At 40.4% G+C, this 20569-nt stretch overlaps 1 protein-coding gene across 2 annotated transcripts; it reads right to left on the minus strand.

The window, feature by feature from the left end:
• Positions 1–930: 930 nt before the first annotated feature.
• tes (testis derived transcript (3 LIM domains)) lies at positions 931–19297 on the minus strand. Of its 2 annotated transcripts, none has more exons than XM_053318957.1 (8): positions 19271–19297; positions 11115–11200; positions 8394–8940; positions 6860–7469; positions 6702–6799; positions 3874–4089; positions 3608–3766; positions 931–1488 (listed from the first exon to the last, which is right to left on the minus strand). In XM_053318957.1, exons 1-8 carry the CDS (start codon positions 19295–19297, stop codon positions 1297–1299), a joined length of 1935 nt encoding a protein of 644 aa, XP_053174932.1. In that variant the 3' UTR covers positions 931–1296. The 2 variants fall into 2 exon arrangements, with proteins under 2 accessions (XP_053174932.1, XP_053174931.1); XM_053318956.1 differs by having other exon boundaries at positions 933–1488; positions 6702–6805; positions 6995–7469.
• Positions 19298–20569: the final 1272 nt, after the last annotated feature.

Here is a 20569-nt window from a genome sequence, read left to right on the forward strand (position 1 = left end):
AATTATTGACAAAGTAACTACAGAAGGAGTTTTGTTTTGTTCGGATTGTGTCTTTCGTTGAGTGATGTAAAAATTGACTACTCATAACTTTATCATTTCTATTATTTGATATCAAATAAGGCAGTCCAGGAAAACTAATGACAATTGGAAAAAAAAGACTAAAGAATTACAGTTTTTAATTACACTTATAAATGCCATCTAACACAGTAGATACATACAGATCATGTGAAGGCCTCATTAGATACATGTTTAATCAATTCTACAGCTTGTGGTGGTGTTTGTATTTAATTGAACTGCATTACAAAGTGCTACCAGTTCATTAGGTACAAACTGATGCCATTCAATACAACAATGCTGCAATAATTCAGCCATAAAATGAGGAGGGGGGGCATTGTTTAAGACACCTGTGGATAATGCAGTCAGGTGTGGCCTCATAAATCGGTAACTGGTATTATACACTGTAAGGTTTTCACATTGTTTTTGCTCCTTTGAAATACTTTTATAATATTACTCTAACTCATGGGATGATGCTATCCAATACAACTACTACAGTAGATGGCTGCTTTTATATAGATACACAGTACTGCTATCAAGATTTAGGACAATTTACCTCCAATTCTCTCTTAAATTCAGGAAGTAAACTTGTCTGCTACATAATTATTTCCATTTAGATGTACTGTAGGGCTTTCATTGAAATGTCCTGTTGAATACACAGTGCACTGGAAGCAAATCAAGCCCAAACCTTGCTAATATTGCTCATCATATTGCTGCATAGAGGAGAGTGAATATCAGTAGTTTTTTTTGTTGTTTTTTGTTGTTTTTTTTTGGATAAAGGAAGCCGTAAATTAACAGTAGCTTCATTAAGGGACAACAGCGCTAATGCCATCGAACAGACACAGGTTTAAAGTAAAAAAAGTAAAAAAAAGAAAAAAAAAGAAAACATCATCATCTTTGAAATAATCTTATCAGTAAGAAAAAAAACAGTGCAAGTAAAAAAAAAAAACTACTTGTTGAAAGAAGACAACTGATTTTAAGGCAGAGGATATTAGAAGTTTGGATGTTATCCTAAGAAAGGAAATAGCACCCAAATGCAAATAGACTCACTGTTACTTGTACGTCTCTATAGTAGAGACAAGAGGCACTCTATTTTATGTTACCATAGCAACGGTCAAACATATCTTCCCCTCGCCCAGCTGTACCAGTGTTTTTGTTTTCCCTGCTCTGGTTCTAGCTTTTAGCTGAACCCGTCCTGGTTGTGGAGAAGACGGAGGGAGATGTTTTGTTTTTCGGCCGTTCCTAAGTCATGATTTTCTTCTTGCACTCCACGGAGCAGAAGAGGAAGCCCTGCACCGCCATGAAGCGTTGACCAACCAGACACTTGGTGCAGCCGGAGCATTTAAAGCAGTCCGGCTCAGCGTGCCAGTGGTGATCGCCGTAGGAAACCCTCTGCGCCTCGGGATCCACCGGATTCTGGCAGACTGTACATTTCTGGGAAGAGAAAGGATATAATGATGTCAAGTCAAATATTCGTCTATTTTACTTTGACATTTTAGATTGCTGGATTTGTTTTCATATTGTTATTCAAACTTTTATTACATTTTTGAGATTTTTTTCTGTAGATTACGTTAGGAGGATAATCTCTCAAGACAAGCGAGCACATACTGTATAAGAAAAATACACCAAAAATGTAACTAATATAAGCCGTGACTCATTTACTGCTTCAGATCTTTTTTATTAAATCCACATTTTCACTGCACTGTAACTTTTTATTCCTATATTTTTTTTATCTGTCTTACTCTATTTTAACTTCATTTTATATCTAATTTAACATGTTTGATCATATTTAAATGTATTTTTATTTAACCATGTGTTGTTTTTATATCCTGTCTTGATGCATTTTATCTTTTATGTAAAGCACTGTGAATTGCTTTGTTGTTGAAATGTGCGATACAAATAAATGTGCCTTACTTTACCTTTTAATTGTGTGTTGGTGGTAAATTAAGTATTAACCTTCGTGTAGTCCTCCCGGGTCAAATTGACCCCGTCTGTTTTGACTGTTCCTTCCTTCCTTCCTTCCTTCCTTTGTTCCCTCCCTCCTTCCTTCTTTCCTTTCCTTTCTCCCTTCTTTCCTCCCTCCCTCCTTCTCTCTTTCATTCTTTCCTCTGTCCTGCTTTCTTTCCTCCCTCCCTCCTACCTCCCTTCCTTCCTTCCTTCCTTCTTTCCTCCCTCTGTCCTCCCTTCCTTCTGTCCTCCTTCCTTCCTTCCTTCCTTCCTTTCCTTTCCTTTCCTTTCTCTGTCCTTCTTTCTTTCCTCCCTCCCTCCTACCTTCCTTCCTACCTTCTTTCGTCTGTCCTTCCTTCCCTTCCTTCTTTCCTTTCTTCCCTTTTTTCCCTCCATCCTTCCTCTGTCCTTCTTTCTTTCCTCCCTCCCTCCTACCTTCCTTCCTTCTTTCGTCCGTCCTTCCTTCCCTTCCTTCTTTCCTTTCCTCCCTTCTTTCCTCCTTCCTTCCTTCCTTCCTCCCTCCTTTCCTCCCTTCCTTACTTCCTTCTTCCTCCCTTCCTTCCTTGACTCGAGGACAACAGGAGGGTTAAGTATAAAATTATTTAAAGAATAAAATAGAGAAGCTGAAACATGTAAATACATTCATGCTCAATGATGGCTTCAGTTCAACAGAACACTTGGTAGCAGGCAGTCGAGTACCTTTTAAACACTTACTTCAAATGACGCAGTGAGAAGTCAAGGCAAGTATGAAGTTACATAAAAACAGAGGCTTTGCAGGGGATTACGTTGGATAAATCTTGTAAACACACACCGAGTGCTTCACATTCTTGGCTTTGGGTGGCCAGCGTTCATTTATAGTTGTTCTCTTACATCCAATTTACACCGAAGTCTATTTTTCAACCTGCCTGAGACACTTTTACACTGTTAAGCTGTTTAAACATCTCAGGAGCATGGAGGTTGGGCCACTGCTGTCGATCATACACACTCTGAGTTTGTTGTCACCATGACAGCCACACATCCAGACTATGAACACATTTATATTGTCATTATAGAATTTCAGCCTCTATTTAGTCATTTAAATAATCAAATAAAAATGGAAGACTGATAAGTAATAAAGTATTATATAAAACAAACAAAAACAGGTATATTTTTTTGCTTTATATAGCAAAATTCTTTTATACATTGCTGATCAATGCTCTGATCATCTGATTAATAATGAGCAACATATTACAGGCAGGCTCGCAGTACTCAGGAACTTAAAAAAAATAAATATATATATATAACCACTAAGAGTCACTGAATTCAGACATTTTTAAATCTTACATGATGATGAGCTTTTATATTAAGTCCATAAAGCTCATGGAATATTTGATATCGCTCCATTAAAGCAAAGACAGCCACAATGTGCAACAGTTTCTTCCCACAGGCCATTACAATTATAAATATTAATAAATCACTGCTGCTTTTATGTGTGTCTAAGTTTAGTTTTGTGTATATGTATTGTTCCTATAGATATATATGGGTGGAATCACAATAAACAAACTTGAACCTGGACTTTAGGTTTATAAAGTTTCCCAGATACTGAATGCAACAAAGTCTCTCTCACCACAGCGTAGTTCTTCATGTAGCAGGGTTTGCAGACAGGTTTATCTTTCTCCATGACATACGTCTCTCCAGCCAGGATGCAGTCGCACTCGAAACAGCAGAAGTGCTTCAGATGCCAGTTCTGGCCTTCAGCCTGAGTGTACTCGTTACTGAAGATCAGCTGCAGACAGACAGGCATCAAAAATGTAGATGGAGTAGTGCCACCAACATCACAACTACAGATACGTGGCACAGTTGCAATTTTGCTTCCTGAATATATTTTCTCACCTCGTCACATCCTCCACAACGCGGCTTCTCGCTGTCTCCGTAGTGGCGTCCACAGTACAGTTTGCCTTTCTTCCAGAAGTAAATCATGTCCACCAGCAGCTCGGTGCAGTTACAGCACACGAAACAAGCCGGGTGCCACATCTTGTCATAGCCGGCCCGCTCTGCGTACACGGCCGGCTCGCCCACACGCATTGGCTGCTGGCAGTGATGGCACGACTGGAGTAAGAAAACAAAAAAAGGAGAGAGAGAGAGAGAGAGAGAGAGAGAGAGAGAGAGAGAGAGAGAGAGAGAGAGAGAGAGAGATTGTTAATATGGCGGTGGATTGGAGAAGATCGAATTCTCCCTCAGAGGTTCCTCTGACAGGTTCAATACTCATTGGAGACCATTACTTAAATATTTAGATGCCCCGTGGCTGCCCCCCCCACCCCCCCCCAAAAAGACTATTCTCTCTAAGACACTCCAGCATAACAAATTTACTTTGATGACTGAGGAGCAAGCAACCATTAATACTACTTTATAATGATCAACACTAGCACTTTATGGGGTGGGGGTGTTCATTTAAGTTCATTGAATGTTACAAAAAGAAAAAGAAAGAATGCTATGTGTATGTACTTTATGACTGTCTGTCTTCGATAAATAAAAGTTATAAAACGTTTTTTTTTAAATATGGCGGTGGATTCAAACACCAGCAGAGCACTTTAACAGGTGATGGAATACTGCTACAATTTTACATAATTTTCATTGCCTATTACTCATTTGTGACTTCTTATTTTCTAAGAACCAACAGTCCAAAATCCCTAAAATAAAACCAATAAAACTGAGAACAGCAGTAATTCCTGGAAACGAGACAATATGCTGCATTTTTGCTTGATAAATGAAAGATTAGTTCATTCAGTTTGCAAAACAATAATACACAACCGCTCCCTTTTTTTTTTAGAACAAAAAATAATTATGTACTTCTCAAAAGGTACACAAAGGGTAATTACCTTCTCTTTGAGTCCCTTTCAAAGTCAAATAGGGCCTCGTTTGATCTGACAAAGGAGACATTTGAACTTTTTCACAGTACTTCCTGAATGGAAGAGATTGGCATATTTCACTACTGAAAATAGGCGGAATTCCCCTTTTTGGATACAAACGCCACTGTGGCCTGACCGTGGTGTTATTTAGATGACTTGATATCTGGAGCTACATTAAAGTAGAGATAAGTACATATAAAAAAGGTATGGAGTCAGTGAGAGGAGTATGTTTTGACAGACTTGGATACTGTAAGGAATTACGAGGGAGGGAATTTAAGAACACTATAACAACAGAGCAGAGATGTTGACTTACAATCTCACTTCTACTCTTGCATAACCACTGCTGCTTCTTGTTACAGTATCAAAGGCCGTCACACAGTAGAAGAAATAAATCATAAGACTACACACACACACACACACACACACACACACACACACACACACACACACACACACACACACACACACACACACACACACACACACACACCTCAGCTGTGACTCATGACTCACTGTGAGCTCTTATCAAATCAACATCCATCACTTTTATAACAGGAATCTTAAATCAGATATTTGGTTTTATGGCTCCATCTAGTGTCCAATCTGAGAACTACATGTCATTATTCCAAAGAAATCCACTGCATTATTAAACTGAGATAAATCTTCCTTATTACTGTAACTAAGTCATCAGATTGTAACAGAGCTGCAAACATTAGTTGATTAATTGATTGCACAACTATTAAATTAATCACCAACTATTTTGACAGTTGATTAATTGATTTTGGGGGTCATTGTTTAAAGAGAATATGATCAAATTGTAATGTAGTGTAAATATTTTGTGGTTCCTTTTAGTAGTAAATAGATTATATAATACTATTTATATATAGTAATATCAATATTTATATATAATTACATAAATAGTAAACTGAAGATCTGGACTGCTAGGACTAAAGATGACTTTTAAGGATATCGAGCTGGGTTTGCGGAAACAGTGATCAATATTTTTCACAATTTTCATGTTTATTTTTTATAGACCAAATGATTAATTGAGAAAATAATGAACAGATCAATTGATAATGAAAATAGTTAGTCTAATAGTCAGTTGAAGCCTTACATCACGTTCATATTCATTTTATTTAAATTATGTTTGACTTATTAGCAATCTGAGAAGTTGAGAGGTCACAGATAGACGCTGCTTCATTTTAAAGGGCTCACAAACCAAAATAGTTGAGAACCAGTAGCATCGAATAAACATACTATACACAAACAATACTCTGTTCTTGCTCCAGACGCTGAGATAATGACAGTGAGTTGACTCAGAAACTGGTGCAGATTGTTGCCACAACAGAATAGTAATGATTAAGATGCCTACAGCCTACATTTTAGGCTCTACTGCACTGGTTCATTATCACTGGTTTTGTTTTTAGACTTCACTACAGCACAGTGTCCCTGCAGATTGGAAGGGGTGGGGGGGCGGGGGGTTCACTGTGTTGTTCAAGGACGCTTCAGCAGACTGGATGATGATATGGGACTTCTCACTAACCCAATTAATCCACTATACTACTCATTCACCTTTTATCAGTTAGATAAGAAAAAAAAAAGCATTAAGTAAAAAGTATTGTTTGCTGATTCATATCCTGACGGTTTGGTTACATCGTTCTGCAAATGTGGAGTAATGGTGTAGAAATTAGACTGATTATTTTTTGTGTCAGAAAACGTCCTTATCAATATTGTGATGATCATTTTGACCACATGTCGCAGCCCTTTGGTGTATCTAACAATGACAGACAGACAGATATATAAACCACTTACAAAGTTCTGTGGTAGTCCAGCTTGCAAAGTTCCTGGGACGCCGATGGCTCCAGCAGTGGCAGTAGTTCCCATGGCTCCTCCAGCTGGCCCGAAGCCAGCTGAGGCTCCAATCCCAGGCCCTGAGAAAGCTCCAGCACCTCCAGGTCCAGCTCCAGCACCTCCAGCTCCGACTCCAGCTCCAGGTCCTACTCCAGGTCCAGCTCCGACTCCAGCACCTCCAGCTCCAGCTCCACCCATGGGACCAACACCAGTGCCTGCAGCTCCAGGCCCAAAACCAGCTCCAACTCCTGCACCCCCAACTCCAGGTCTATACCCAGCCCCTCCAGCTCCAGCTCCAGCTCCAGCCCCAGCATTAACACCAGCTCCATTGGCCCCAGGTCTAAACCCAGGCCCAGCATTAGCCCCTCCAACTCCAGCTCCAGCACCAGCAACACCAACTCCACCAGCTCCAGGTCTAAACCCAGGCCCAGCATTAGCCCCTCCAGCTCCAGCACCAGCTGCACCACCAGCTCCACCCGGCCCTCCTGCCTGGATTTGAGCCATGTCTTCAGGCAGCATGACATCTCCGATCCCGAGGGCCTCATCCTTGTACTTGCGGACGAACTGCTCCATTTGCTTGACCTCGGCGGGGGTCAGCTCGTGGCACTTGGACGGGTCCTGGTCGTGCTCGGGCAGCTGGCGAGCCATCTGCTGCCGACGATAAGCGGCCCCTTCTGAACCCGCCACGGGTCGCTTCTCTGGTGGGAGCAGCTCGATGTAACGCACCGCCTGGAAGACAGAAGGCAAATAAGAGGAAATGGTTTTTTGCTCAGATGGGACAAACAAAGATTGTGTGAAGGACAAGGATGAGAAGAGTACAGAGAAGAGGAAAGGACCAATCAGAGAGAGATTAAGAGAAAACTGTCTTGGGGGAAAAAACTCTTCAAACAGTGCTTCTGGTGAGAAAGACATGCAAAACAAAAGATACAGGGAGTTTTGAGTTCTGGTATTAAGTCCAAACAGGAAATGAGTGTGAATGTGAGAGCAGCTGCCATCAAAAATTACAATACCTTTTAATTATCAGTATTTCAGAAAATCTGCAGAGCTATCTATAAATCACAGGAGCTTTTGTGTTCATAAGGAATCATATTTTAAATCATTAAATTGCTTATTTGAACATAACAGGTTTAAGGATTTTTCACCAGTAATGTCCAGACCCAAAACATCAATATGAAATTATACACATATTAAACAACTCTGACAAGATTCAGGTAGAAATTGCACTGTCACACTTGACTCTGTGCTTCATTTACTTATAATTTAAGTATAATGAAAAGATGGAGACAACAATAGAAAAAGAGGTGAAGTTTTCATATCACTGCTTCAACGGGCAGTAGTGAAAAGGAGGTTTTTTTGAGTGCACTTATGCACACCAGAGTTAAATGTGCTAGATGGTTTGTTTAATCTAAACAAAAGCAAATAATAATTTTGATAGCACGATGGGTGCAGTAGTGTGCTGTAGTTTAGCTGCTTTATGTCTTTGTTGTCTATGTTGACTATTAGTAAATTAATGCAGAGGAAGAAATTATATTTTGCTTCAGAGAGGCCAGAAGTGATGTCTTTCTCACATTTCAGAAACTGAAACCAGAGAATATTGAGAATTTTGGTTTGAGTGATTTTTTCACTTTTGTCTCACATAGGTTGAACTCTTACCAGATATTTATTGGCTACCGGTGGTGCCCACTCGTAGGTGACTGACTTCATTGGTACATCTTTGGAGACTGGCAACACATTGGCTGCTGTGGCGCTGACAGCGACTGGCAGCTTGCCAGCTTTGATGGGTGTGACACTGGCAGGTGCTGCCTGAGCCTGAGCTTGAGCTTGAGCCTGAGCCTGAGCCTGAGCCTGAGCCTGAGCCTGAGCTTGAGCTTGAGCCTGAGCTTGAGCTTGAGCCTGAGCCTGAGCGCTGCCGGGTGCTGAGCCTGCAGGGGCTCCAGCAGGCTGTGCATAACCAGCTGCAGCAGAGGGAGGCACCATAGTCGAGGAGGCACTTGGAGGAACAATGTAGGAGCTGGACGAGCTGGGCAGAGTGATGGTGACCATGTTGCCCTGGTAGCTTGGTATGCCATCAGTCTTCAGCTTGGCAATAAGCCCGGTGTACTTGGTGTCTTCAAACAGCTTTCCCACCTTCTTGTTCTCCTCAGAGTTCATCTGCACATTGTGCTCCGTCAGGCCACATTTGCAGTTTCGGCAGATTTTTCTGCAGAGGAGAGAATGTGATGAAAAGTTAGGAAAACAGGTAGGACTTGAATTTCTCTATTAGTTTTGATAGAGAGAAAAGATATCAAATTAAATTCAGATGGTTTGCCCTGATTGTGCATGTGTGAGCTGTGCATGGACACAGTTGATGGTAAATCCAAGAAGATGATTTGTATAATTAAAACGCTACATAGTGGAGCACAATGTTTCTGTTTTCCCAGTTTTGCATTATATGTTAATTACTGTATAGTCCTTAGGAAAGAGCCTTGATCTATACATTCATTCTTATATTTGAAACTGCATTACAAACTATTTTTTATACAATTACACATCTCTTTAATTCATTCTTGCAGCACAGCGATTACAATCTCAAAACAAAATGCACTATTTGCAAAAGCACCAAAGTGCATCCGACAGATTTATAGTAACAAAACAACTAACTCCATCAAAACAGCTCAGTGTTAAATTCAAATATCTCTACACTGCAGTATGCACATGTCTCAACAAAACCTGCTTCATATTTGCAGAGTAACCATGACATAATTCATGACTGCTAGTCATGCTCCAGCATGAACAGGCTCACACATTTCAGCAGGATTGAGACAGCACTCTTTTGTTTGTCTCTGCAGTGTCAAGCTGCTTAAACCCACTGTGATAAATCCACTTGGACACATTGAGTGTTTGTAATTTACATTTCAAAAAACATTGCTGAAAACATTTAAGAACAACCACTATGTTGTGCAGCTGGAGTTAATAAAAGCCTTAAATTAGGTGGAAAAGCATGAGTGTGTACAGAATGTCCAGTATACAGCATGTCTACAAGGCCCATATATGCACATAGCCGACTAGCTAAAGCAAGAATCTACAGATCCACTGTGGCATGATAAGTAAGGCCACCGTTTGCTTCTCACAGTACAGCATTCCTGGCTAAATTGAGAATGACATCTATAAACTCTGACCACCACCGGAGACCCACAGGGAGCCTTTATGCTGGTGCTGTGGTGGGCATCACGACACCTGGGGCAGTCTGAAGGAAAACTAGACAAGTGTGGATAATTGTCAGAGTCCTGACAAAACTGATTTCCATGAGTCAGTGGCCCAAAGTTAGAGCACAGACAGCGTGACAGACTGGGAAAGCAAAAAAAGGGAACCCTGGGAAGTCAGGCTGCCTGTGCACTGTCTCTATTCTGTTAACCAATACAGTGTCTAAACTACAGTAGAAGTCATGAGAGTCAGTCGGGGGGAAATTGGAGGGCAGACTTGGACCAGAAATCCTCATCTTCAGCACTAATTAGACCTAAAGTTATCCATTATAGACTCAGACTGGCCATATTTCCACCATCATTTTTTGTTAACAATAAGCCAGTGGGACGTGGAGCTCTGTGTTCAAAGACAAGCAAGACAAGCAGCAGTACTGGGGGAACAGCATGGTCCCATTATGATGGTGACTCCTGCTGCTATCTCAGTATTTTTAATTAAGCAAAGAGGAAAGTGATGTTATGGGCCAGTCTGGGCCGAAGAATGGATGTTTTTTTTTTTGTTATTCTAGGAAAGATGTGCTGAATAAGCTCACTTTTCTTCACCATTGTCCTGGTTTGTAATCTTGAACTAACTCACCTGGCAGCTGCCTAATAAAACTACTGGTTTCTATTTTGGGCCTTTAACCCTCCTGTTGTCCTCAGGTCAAGGAAGGACGGAGGAAGGAGGACGGAAGGGAGGAAAGAAGGAATGAGGAAGTAAAGGAGTAAGGAGGGAGGGAGGAAAAGAGGAAGGCAGTGAGGAGAGAAGGAAGTGAGGAAGGAAAGGAGGAAGGAGGGAAGGAAAAGAAGGACAGAAGGAAGGAAAGAAGGATAGAAGGCAGGAAGGAAAAGAAGGAGAGCTGGAAGGAAGGAAGGAAGGAAGGACGGACAGAAAGAAGGAAGGGAGGGAGGGAAGACAGAAGGAAGGAAGGAAGGAAGGAAGGAAGGAACAGTCAAAAGAGATGGGGTCAATTTGACCCAGGAGGACAACAGGAGGGTTAAATAGCTCCACCTGAGGGCTCCTTTACTCCAGAGAGCACTTTCACCACAGTTGCTGTTCATTTCCTTTAATTACCCACATGTCCTCAGTGACACAGGAAGTCACAACCAAACTTGCTGCTGACAGTTCAACACACTAGACAGAAGTTACACAAACCTCCAGAAATGCAGTTCAAAGCCTTCACACTTGTCCTTGCATTTCAAACAGGCCGCTCCCGCTCCGAACTCATGCCCCAGGGTCATCTGTAAACAAGACAAATGAAGAAGGTTAGTGTGTTATCAGGGACTTTAAAAGGAAATCTTGAGCTTCCACAGGGCAGGGCCGACAAATATTTGGTTATTTGCTCATGCTGCTCCGGTGCTGCACACTAGAGACCAACATCAGATTGGGAATTCTTTAGGACTTAGTGGACCAGCCCAATCTTTGATAAGACTGATACTCAACTTATTAAACTCATTACTCTGGATTGAAAATGCTTCAGTAGTAGACGTGATGGCATCTAGAAGGAACAAGACTGGGGACAACTAAATCAAGAGGATTGAGACATGAAGGGAAGTAATTCATTGATCCTGGGCAGGACAGGAAGAAGATTTCACTCCTCATATAATACACAATATAATATAATGATGTAGAGATGCAATGATTAGTCGATTCATGAATAGTTTTAAGTCATTTTGGATGAAATAATGCCACAAAAATGATTCCAGCTTCTCAAATGTGAATATTTTCTGGTTTCTTGACTCTTGTTTGACAATAAACTGAATATTTTTGAGTTGTGGATTGTTGGTTTGGGACAAAAAAAGACGACATTTGAGGACATCCCCCTTGGGCTTTGGGAAACATTTCACTATTTTTCAACAAAAGTGATAAATCGTTTATTTGTGGACGTAATGGACTGAATAATTGATAATGAAAGTAATTGTTATTTGCAGATCTAGTTTGAGGGGGGAAAAAGTCCCTACAAGTCGTCTAATGTGATTCAGATGATTTGTTATCCAAGCAAATTCATTTTCTTCTTGCCTTTAAAAGTATTTCCTTTTCTCTTCCACAGAAAATATGTAGCCGCTTCACTTAACTGCCATCAGAAATTACATCCTCTCTAGTTTTCCCTGCCAAGTGAGTCTGCGCTGCGCCTCTCTCTTTTCTCTCCATCTGCATCCTTTTCTCCGGCCTCACAGTGAACAAAGCTCCGTCCACCTTAAGCCATTACCATCGCTTATGCCCATATATGGTCAACTATTCAATGGTGTTGAAAGGCTTATGGGGGATGCCAGCAGGCACCCCAGTTGTCTGAGATGTTTTGACCCAAAAGACACTCACTACTGAGGAATGCAGACAGTGAAGAGTCTAGATGCTATTATTTTGGCTTCAAACATATCTTCCAAAGAACTGAAATATTCTTTGCCTGGAAGACTTTCAGGAGCTAAAGAGTGATGTTTAGAGGCATGATTTGTGATTTGTGACAAACAGTAGAGTACATATAAGTGAATCTGAAGTTGCACAGGCTCTCTCCTGCTTTCAGTTTTGCAGCATAAACAAAGTAAAAAGTGTCAGAGTGGATGTCTAGCTTGTTTATTTTATTCAGAAAATGACAAATTGTCAAATTGACGCTATAAATACAAGAAAATCCAAAGCTGTTTGTCCTCCTAGACCAGGGGGGTCAAACTCATTTCCATTCAAGGGCCACATACAGCCCAATTTGATCTGATGTGGACCGGATCATTAAAAGGAAGGATAGACGGAAGGAAAAGAAGGAGGAGAAGGAAGAGAATACAGGAAGGAAAGATGAAAGGAAGAGAAGACAAGAAGTAATGAATGAAGGAAGGGAAGACAGATGAAAGGAAAGAAGGAAGAAAAAGAAGACAGGGAGGAAGAAAGGTAGGAAGGATAGACTGAAGGAAGGAAGGAAGGAAGGAAGAAAAAGAAGAAAGGAAGGAAGGAAAAGAAGACAAGGAGGAAGGGAGGAAGGGAGGAAGGGAGGAAGAAAGGTAGGAAGGACAGACGGAAGGAAGGAAAAGAGGAAGAAGGAAACTGGGCCGGATTGGACCTCTCGGCGGGCCGGTTCTGGCCCACGGGCCGCATGTTTGACACCCCTGTCCTAGACTTTTAAACTTAAGCCCTCATCACTGTCCACTTACACTCGCTGTACTGACTGAACTGCCTATTTAATCTGTTCATAAAGATCATTGTGTTTCTTCTACCTCCTTAGGGCTTAATGGTTTTAAACAGTATCTCATTTCATGTTTAATATACTGTGTAAAGCACTTTAAAATGCCTGTGTGTATGAAGTGTGCCATATAAATAAACATACAGTACAGTGTATGCTACCACATGTGGGGAGCAGAGTGAAAACTATTTAACAGCATTCTTTCTTTAATTCAATTGGAGGCTGTTTAGAAAAGATATGGAGCTGAGCAGTTGAAATGTGAAGCTTCTCAGCCCAGACCAAACATTCCCACTTTTCCTCATTTCCCCTCGTTTTCAGTACAACGCTCCTTCACTATCATTCCATGTAGGGTCGGGTATGATCTGAAACTTTCCAATAGTAGTTTCACTGGTGTTACCCAAGAATCTCAGCAATGTATGCACATGCTATGATATTAAGAGGTGAGTAACATCTGGAACAGAGCATTTACTTAGTGTGCAGGTGGGTTTTTGTTTGAGTACTAATCATAAAGCAATCCTTGATAGAGTCTAAATAAAGTACAATCAAAAATTGGCCAAATTTGGGTTTTGGTTGGGAACAAGAATAAACAGGATTACAAATCTGTGCACTTATTCAATGATCATTTTCAGTCTTTGACAGTTGTTGATACTCAGCTACATTTTGGCTTGTATCAAAAAAGTATTAAAGGTTCAAATCTCAACTTTTATTCCACTTAGAGGATCGTTTTGTTGCATCTCTTCTCAAGTTGATGTGAGAGTCCATTATTTATATATTTGTTGAGGAAGCAAAATGATTTGAATAAAAGTGGAAATAGGTGTAAAAATCCTGTTTTGATTTTTTATCACATTTCAAACATTTCCACATTTTAGGATATTAAAGTGTTAAAATAAAAAAAAACACTTTGTTAAGGAGGTCCCTACACTGGGTCTCAAACTCTCTCCTCTCCACTCGGCCAAACACAGAAATCTGCTGCTGTTTTAACCCTCCTGTTGTCCTCAGGTCAAGGAAGGAAGGGAGGAAGGAAGGAAAGGAGTAAGGAGGGAGGAAGGAAGTAAGGAAAGAAAGAAGTAAGGAGGGAAGGAAGGAAGGAAAGGAGGAAGGAAGGAAGGAAGGAAGGAAGGAAGGGAGGAAGGAAGGAAGGAAGGAAGGAAGGAAAGGAGTAGGGAGGGAAGAAGGAAAGGAGTAAGGACGGAGGGAGGAAGGAAGGAAGTAAGGAGAGAAGGAAGGAAGGAAGGAAGGAAGAAGGAAAGGAGGAAGGAAGGAGGAAGGATGGAAAGGAGTAAGGAGGGAGGGAGGGAGGGAGGAAGGAAGTAAGGAGAAAAGGAAGGGAGGAAGGAAAGGAGTAGGGATGGAAGGAAGTGAGGAAAGATGTATTGAAGGAGGGGAAGAACAAAGGAAAAATTAGAGAAAGAGGGAGGAAGGAAGGAAAGAAGGAACAGTCAAAAGAGACGGGGTCAATTTGACCTGGGAGGACGACAGGAGGGTTAAACATCAGGACACACAGACAGCGGATCAGAAGACAGAGGACAGAGGAGACAGTGACATCATCGACCTGCGCCCTGTTATTTGACTTTTTCTTCATTTTTCTTTCTTTTTGAAAACAAATCATTTCTAAAACATTTGCACAGAATAAATATTTGTTAAACCCCCCCCCCCCCCCCCCACACACACACACACACTATTTGTGCTTTTCCAAAGACCATATTTGGATGTGAATCTACTCCTACTAGATACTTATACTCTACTTAGCTTGCTTTCAAAGTTAGTAATTTAAGAATTTCAGTGAGTGCTCTTTTTAGATCTCTGGATGACATCATCAGTTAAATACTGACCTGAAATACAAAAGTAATTGTTGTGATTTAAGGTCGACCCAAGATAAGTGCTCACCACTAATGGATGTGTAAATATTTGTCTCAGGCACAGTAGAGACATCAGGCCATTTTTGGTTGAAGTCATACAATGTGTGTGTGTGTGTGTGTGTGTGTGTGTGTGTGTGTGTGTGTATTTCCTTGGAACACAGAGTTTCACAAACTGATATAGCCTTTGCAGCCGGGTGATCAGTGACTTTGTATCATGACTAAGCCTGCTGGGTAATTATTCGTGTTGACAACCATGCTGATATGAAGTATAAACTTCACGTCTTATGAGTCACTTCCATGATGAGTCATGTTTGTCACTGCCATGATGAGACAAGGTCTGTTTCTCAGCAGGCCAACGGCAGCTGTAACGGAGGTTAGTCACTGACTGTGGAGACATTTGGTGACTTTCACTCAAACCTCAACATCTTCTTTCTTTAACCTTTACATTGTTTTAACATCTGAGAGCTGTAAGAACAACCGACACATTTCTTTTAGCCAGACGTCTCCTAATGTGACCCACAGCTTACAAAAACTGGAAGGAAGCAAGGAAGGAAGGAAAGGAATAAGGAGGGAGGGAGGAAAAGAGGAAGGAAGTAAAGAGAGAAGGAAGCAAGGAAGGAAGTGAGGAAGGAAGCAAGCAAGCAAGGAAGGAAGGCAGGAAGGAAGGAAGGAAAGGAGTAAGGAGGGAGGGAGGAAAAGAGGAAGGAAGTATGGAAGGAGGAGGGAGCAAAGAAAGAGAGAAGGAGGCGAAGAACGAAAGAAAAATTAAAGAAAGAGGGAGGAAAGAAGGAAGGGAGGAAGGAAGGAAAGAAAGACGGGATAAGGAAGGAAGGAAAGGAGGAAGGGAGGAGGAAGGGAGGAGGAAGGAAGGAAGGAAAGAAGGAACAGTCAAAAGAGATGGGGTCAATTTGACCCGGGAGGACGACAGGAGGGTTAAAGAAAATCCTTATACCCTTCATATTCTATAAAAATGTCCTCCTGGATCATAAAATAGTGATTGTGAATGTCTTTTCTTTCTATAAGATTAATCACATATATATTAATAATTGATGGGGAATATATGAATGTGAATTATGAGGATTAACATGTTTGAGTTCTCTTACATCTTCAGCTAATCTGTTCTATTTTACGTCTAATGTAGTGAAACAAAAGTAGCAGTTGAGATATCTGTGTGTGTAATACTTTGGCAGCTATTTGACAACTTTTGTTTCATTTCAAAATCCTTTATATCATGTAACACAAACAGTCCTCTAACAAAAACCTGCTTCTGTTGAATAGCCGGGAGCGATGAAGATATTCATATATCAGCTCGTAACACAGAAGTCTGACATGGATTTGAACAAACAGAGAGAGAGAGATGTGAGGAGGATGAGGTCACTCGTCTGTGTTGCAACTTTTTCCACAAAAATTCCTGCTGATGGCAACTTCAACAACCGTTTAGGTGTTTAGAGAGGAAAATGAATCCCGGTGAAGTCAGAGCCCTCAGAGGCACGACTTCAACTTAACTAAACTGCAGTGATGATGATGATGATGATGATGATGATTCTCCTGCCTGAACACAGTGTGCTCACAGTCATATTTTACTATTACATCAGCTGTCTCTTCTGAGGACTGCTTGAGACAAACTGAGCGTAATATTACCTTAATATAGAGGTTGCTTTACTTAAAAAAAGGAGGTCAGTCACTGTTTGGCAGTATTTACAGCTGCCTCCAGCAGACAGAGAGCCTGCAGCTGCCACAGATTTATCTCCTCCAGGGATTAAGAGCAGATGTCACACTGGGTCCGTCTGGGTCATCCAGTTGTCCACATCCCATCTCCAACTCCAGCTTACTGTACGTACAGTAGAAAACGTCTCATCTGTGCTGTAATAGAGTCACTTATGCTCACTTGCTACGGCTAACCAGCAACCAGCAACCAGCAAACAGAAAGTAGAAAACCACCAGCAGACACATGTAGGACTGTTGGCTCTGTTACAGGTGGATGAGTTATTTCACTTTGGCAGACGACCAGTTTTCTCGTCATATTTCATCCAAAATGTAACTGCCAATTAGAATAAAAGACAACCGTATGACAGCTGCGGGCGGGGCCTGAAATAGGACGCAATGTGGACAACTAGCCATAAATTAGTGTCACGCCACTCACACATCATCATGTGCTTCACTCGCATGGAAACAGGACGTTTTTCCTGACTTATCCGGATGTTTGGTGCATACGCAGTAAATTTAAATGTTCAAATCAAAAGGTTGCCCGTGCAGGTGACTGAAGCCAAAAGTCATGTTGTAAAAAAAGTTGTAGCTTATTGAGTGACTGACGCTGCCAATTCACTGCTACACACATTACATCACGCTAACCGCTTTTACCCTTGGAGCTAACTGTACTGCTGCTGCCAGCTATCTAAACATCCACCCAAGGTTGTGAGGAGGATGACTAAGAGAAGAGAAGATGAAATAAATCAAATGTGGTGACAAATGACTGTTACAGATGCCTGGATTACCAAGAAGAGCATCTGCAGAAAAACTGACCCCCATATACAGAACCTCAGGCCACAAAGATGAGGGCATTTTTAAAGATAATTTGAAGTTTCATCTACATTTACCATACATACTTCTCAGCTACTGATCACAGATTTGAAAAGTACAGTTAAGCACATTTTTCTAGATGAACTGTTAAAAAAAAAATTCAAAAATTGCAACACTGTTATTTCCTAATGCACCTAAAATAGAAACATGATTGACCAACAAATGCATAATGCAAATGAACTCATGGTGACCTCTGTCCATCAATCGATTTCAGTACAACAGGAGAGATTTGAAGTTATAATCTCGAAGATTTTTATTTAAATAAAAATCTGTTAAGTCACGAATGAGATGACACAATGGTGACTCAGGCTATGACCCACTGATGAAAGCCCATTTGCACTTGCAGTATTACAAAGTGGGTGTCTGTGGTGATATTCACAGCAAAAAAAGCACAAGTGGCACACAATTAGTGACACATTTTCCATTTTCCATCACCCAGGAGTAGTTGGGGATAAAAGAACGGACTCTTCCACTCAACAGTAGAGAGGGGCTGATCTGTAGTCTTGCCAACATGACACAACACGACCCAACATGACCCCCTGACTCCTAACCCTGTCATGGTCGTGTACATATTGGAAATCTGCAGACAGACCTACTTAGACTTGTGTGTCTGATATCACACAGGCAACATTGTTTGCCCAAAAAACAGACCTGTAATTACCACTCATCGCCACAGGTGCCACCAGAGAGCTCTTCAATATTGTTACTTTAAAAAAAAGCAGATTTTCAAAAACAGCACTACCGAAACAATACCATACATCTAAATCTACTGTGTTTATCCATGGTTCACCACAGACCACGCAGAAGGAAATCATTGTATGCAAGAAATTCAATGAATGCAATTTGAGCCCACTGCCCAGCAACCATCTGTCTGCAGCCTCTGAATCAATGAATGTCTCAAATACAAAATCTCTGCCTCAAAAAACAGACAAGTTTAACATTTTAAGAGTCTCACAACAGCATGATAACTTTACTTTTCTCCTTGCATGGAGTGATAACACCAAATTACATTTAAAAACTCTCTAAATTTGATATCTTCTTGTATATATCCTAAGATACACGAAGTAGAAATAATGACTTAATAAGTCATAAGAACTATTGAGACTTTATCTACAATTCGGCATATATACTGTTGTAAATTACTGTCATACAGCTGGATTACATTTTAATTTAGGCCTTCAATAACAGAGATGTTGGCAGTAGAGAGCAATTTTTTTGGCAGATCTATCACTCCTTCGTGAATAAAATCTATGCCGAATAAAGCAATGTCTTCAACCCATTCCCTTAATAATTGTTAATACTTTATAGGTCATTTAGGTTTTCTTAATACTTAAAAGAAAGTCATTATTTACAGCTTTTTAAACGCAGTATGGGAACGTCTTCAAAAAAGGGGGAAGTAAACTTACTAACAGGGTGCAAGGTTATTTCAGGATAAGACGTGCCTGTTTATATCAACTAGATCCTACAATCAGATAACTTTAACATTATTTGTGTGGTTTAATTTACATTTTTACATTTTTTATATTAATTAAAAAGGCAAAAACTTGATTGTGAGTGCCTTATTAAAAAAAACAACAATACAGGAAATAAGTGTGGCAACTTTTCTGGCCACCTGCCCGCTGCTCGGCACACCTTTCCAGGGCGTTCCCCGGTCAGTCACGGCGAGAGACAGAGTAACAACGTTGCTCTGCGGGGGGAAACCTTACCTTCTTCACCTCCTTCTCTATCTCCATTTTTGAGGGTCTGTCGGTGTAGACTTTAGTCGGTTACAGAAGAAGCGAAGAGAAAGACCTTCACCGACGAGGCTGTCAGGAACAACAAAAAAAAAACAACTGACAGAAAAAAGGAGACGAGAGAAATAAAAAGCCCCGGTTCACTCTCTCTGTCTCTCTCTCTCTCTCCGCTTTCTTTCCTGCGGTCCTGCTCCGCTGAAAGGTCAATGAGGAGAGAATGAAGGGAGCTGTTTCCGGTTGGTGCTTACAAAATAAAATACCTGTTTGGAGCTACTGCATCTGTCATATGTAAAATACAATTAATGTAACTACTATTACTACTACTACTACTACTACTATTATTACTATTACTACTACTACTACTACTACTACTACTATTAACTACTGCTATTGTTACTATGACTACGGCTACTACCAATTATAATCATAATCACAGGCAGGTTTGGGATGGTTACTTTGGAAATGTAATTACAGATTACTAGTTACCTTATTTGAAATGCTGTAAATAATTTAACTATTTCAATTACTTAATCAAATGTTACTTATTACATTTAATTACTTTTCTAATGAATGTTTTCAGCTGCTAGATTAAGTGTACCCATTAGGCACCAAAATCTAAGTTCAGGTGTTTTTCATACTGACATGATTTATAAGGGAGATCATTTCTTATAAAGCAACATTTATCTCTCATTTGAAAATGTATTCATTAGTTCATGTAGATTTTGGAATATACAATAAATAGTAAGTTTAATTTAATTACACATTTTTTCTTAGTAACTGTAACGGATTACAGTTACACTTATTTGGTAATTAAATGACATAGCACTGTAGCTAGTGACTCCCCAACACTCATCATAATAATAGTAATAAAACCTTTTTTTTATAGTACATTTCAAAATGCAAAATGCACACAACTCAAAGTACTTTACAAGACAAGATCAAAGTAAAAAAAAAAAACACAATTATTCGATTATCAGAATAGTTGCTAACTTATTTTCCAAAATCAGAAAAAAATCAGATTAAAATAGCTAAATTACAGGATACACAGCATCTTCAGAGAGTATTGTGCTGTATTAAATATATCAGTCTGTATTTCGCTTCGTTAATCATTTTTGTTTTATTTTGAATACAGCATTTCCTGACTTCCGGAGCTCTCTCCGTGTCATCTCTTCAGCTTGACACGGCTTTCACTCTGGAGGTCCCATTCAATTTTCACTCATGTTCAGGACGGCACTTCCGCGTTGATGGATCTTCATCTTGACCAATAGAAAT

The sequence above is a fragment of the Scomber japonicus genome, chromosome 5 (genome assembly GCF_027409825.1).
Source record: "Scomber japonicus isolate fScoJap1 chromosome 5, fScoJap1.pri, whole genome shotgun sequence".
Lineage (NCBI taxonomy): Eukaryota > Metazoa > Chordata > Actinopteri > Scombriformes > Scombridae > Scomber > Scomber japonicus.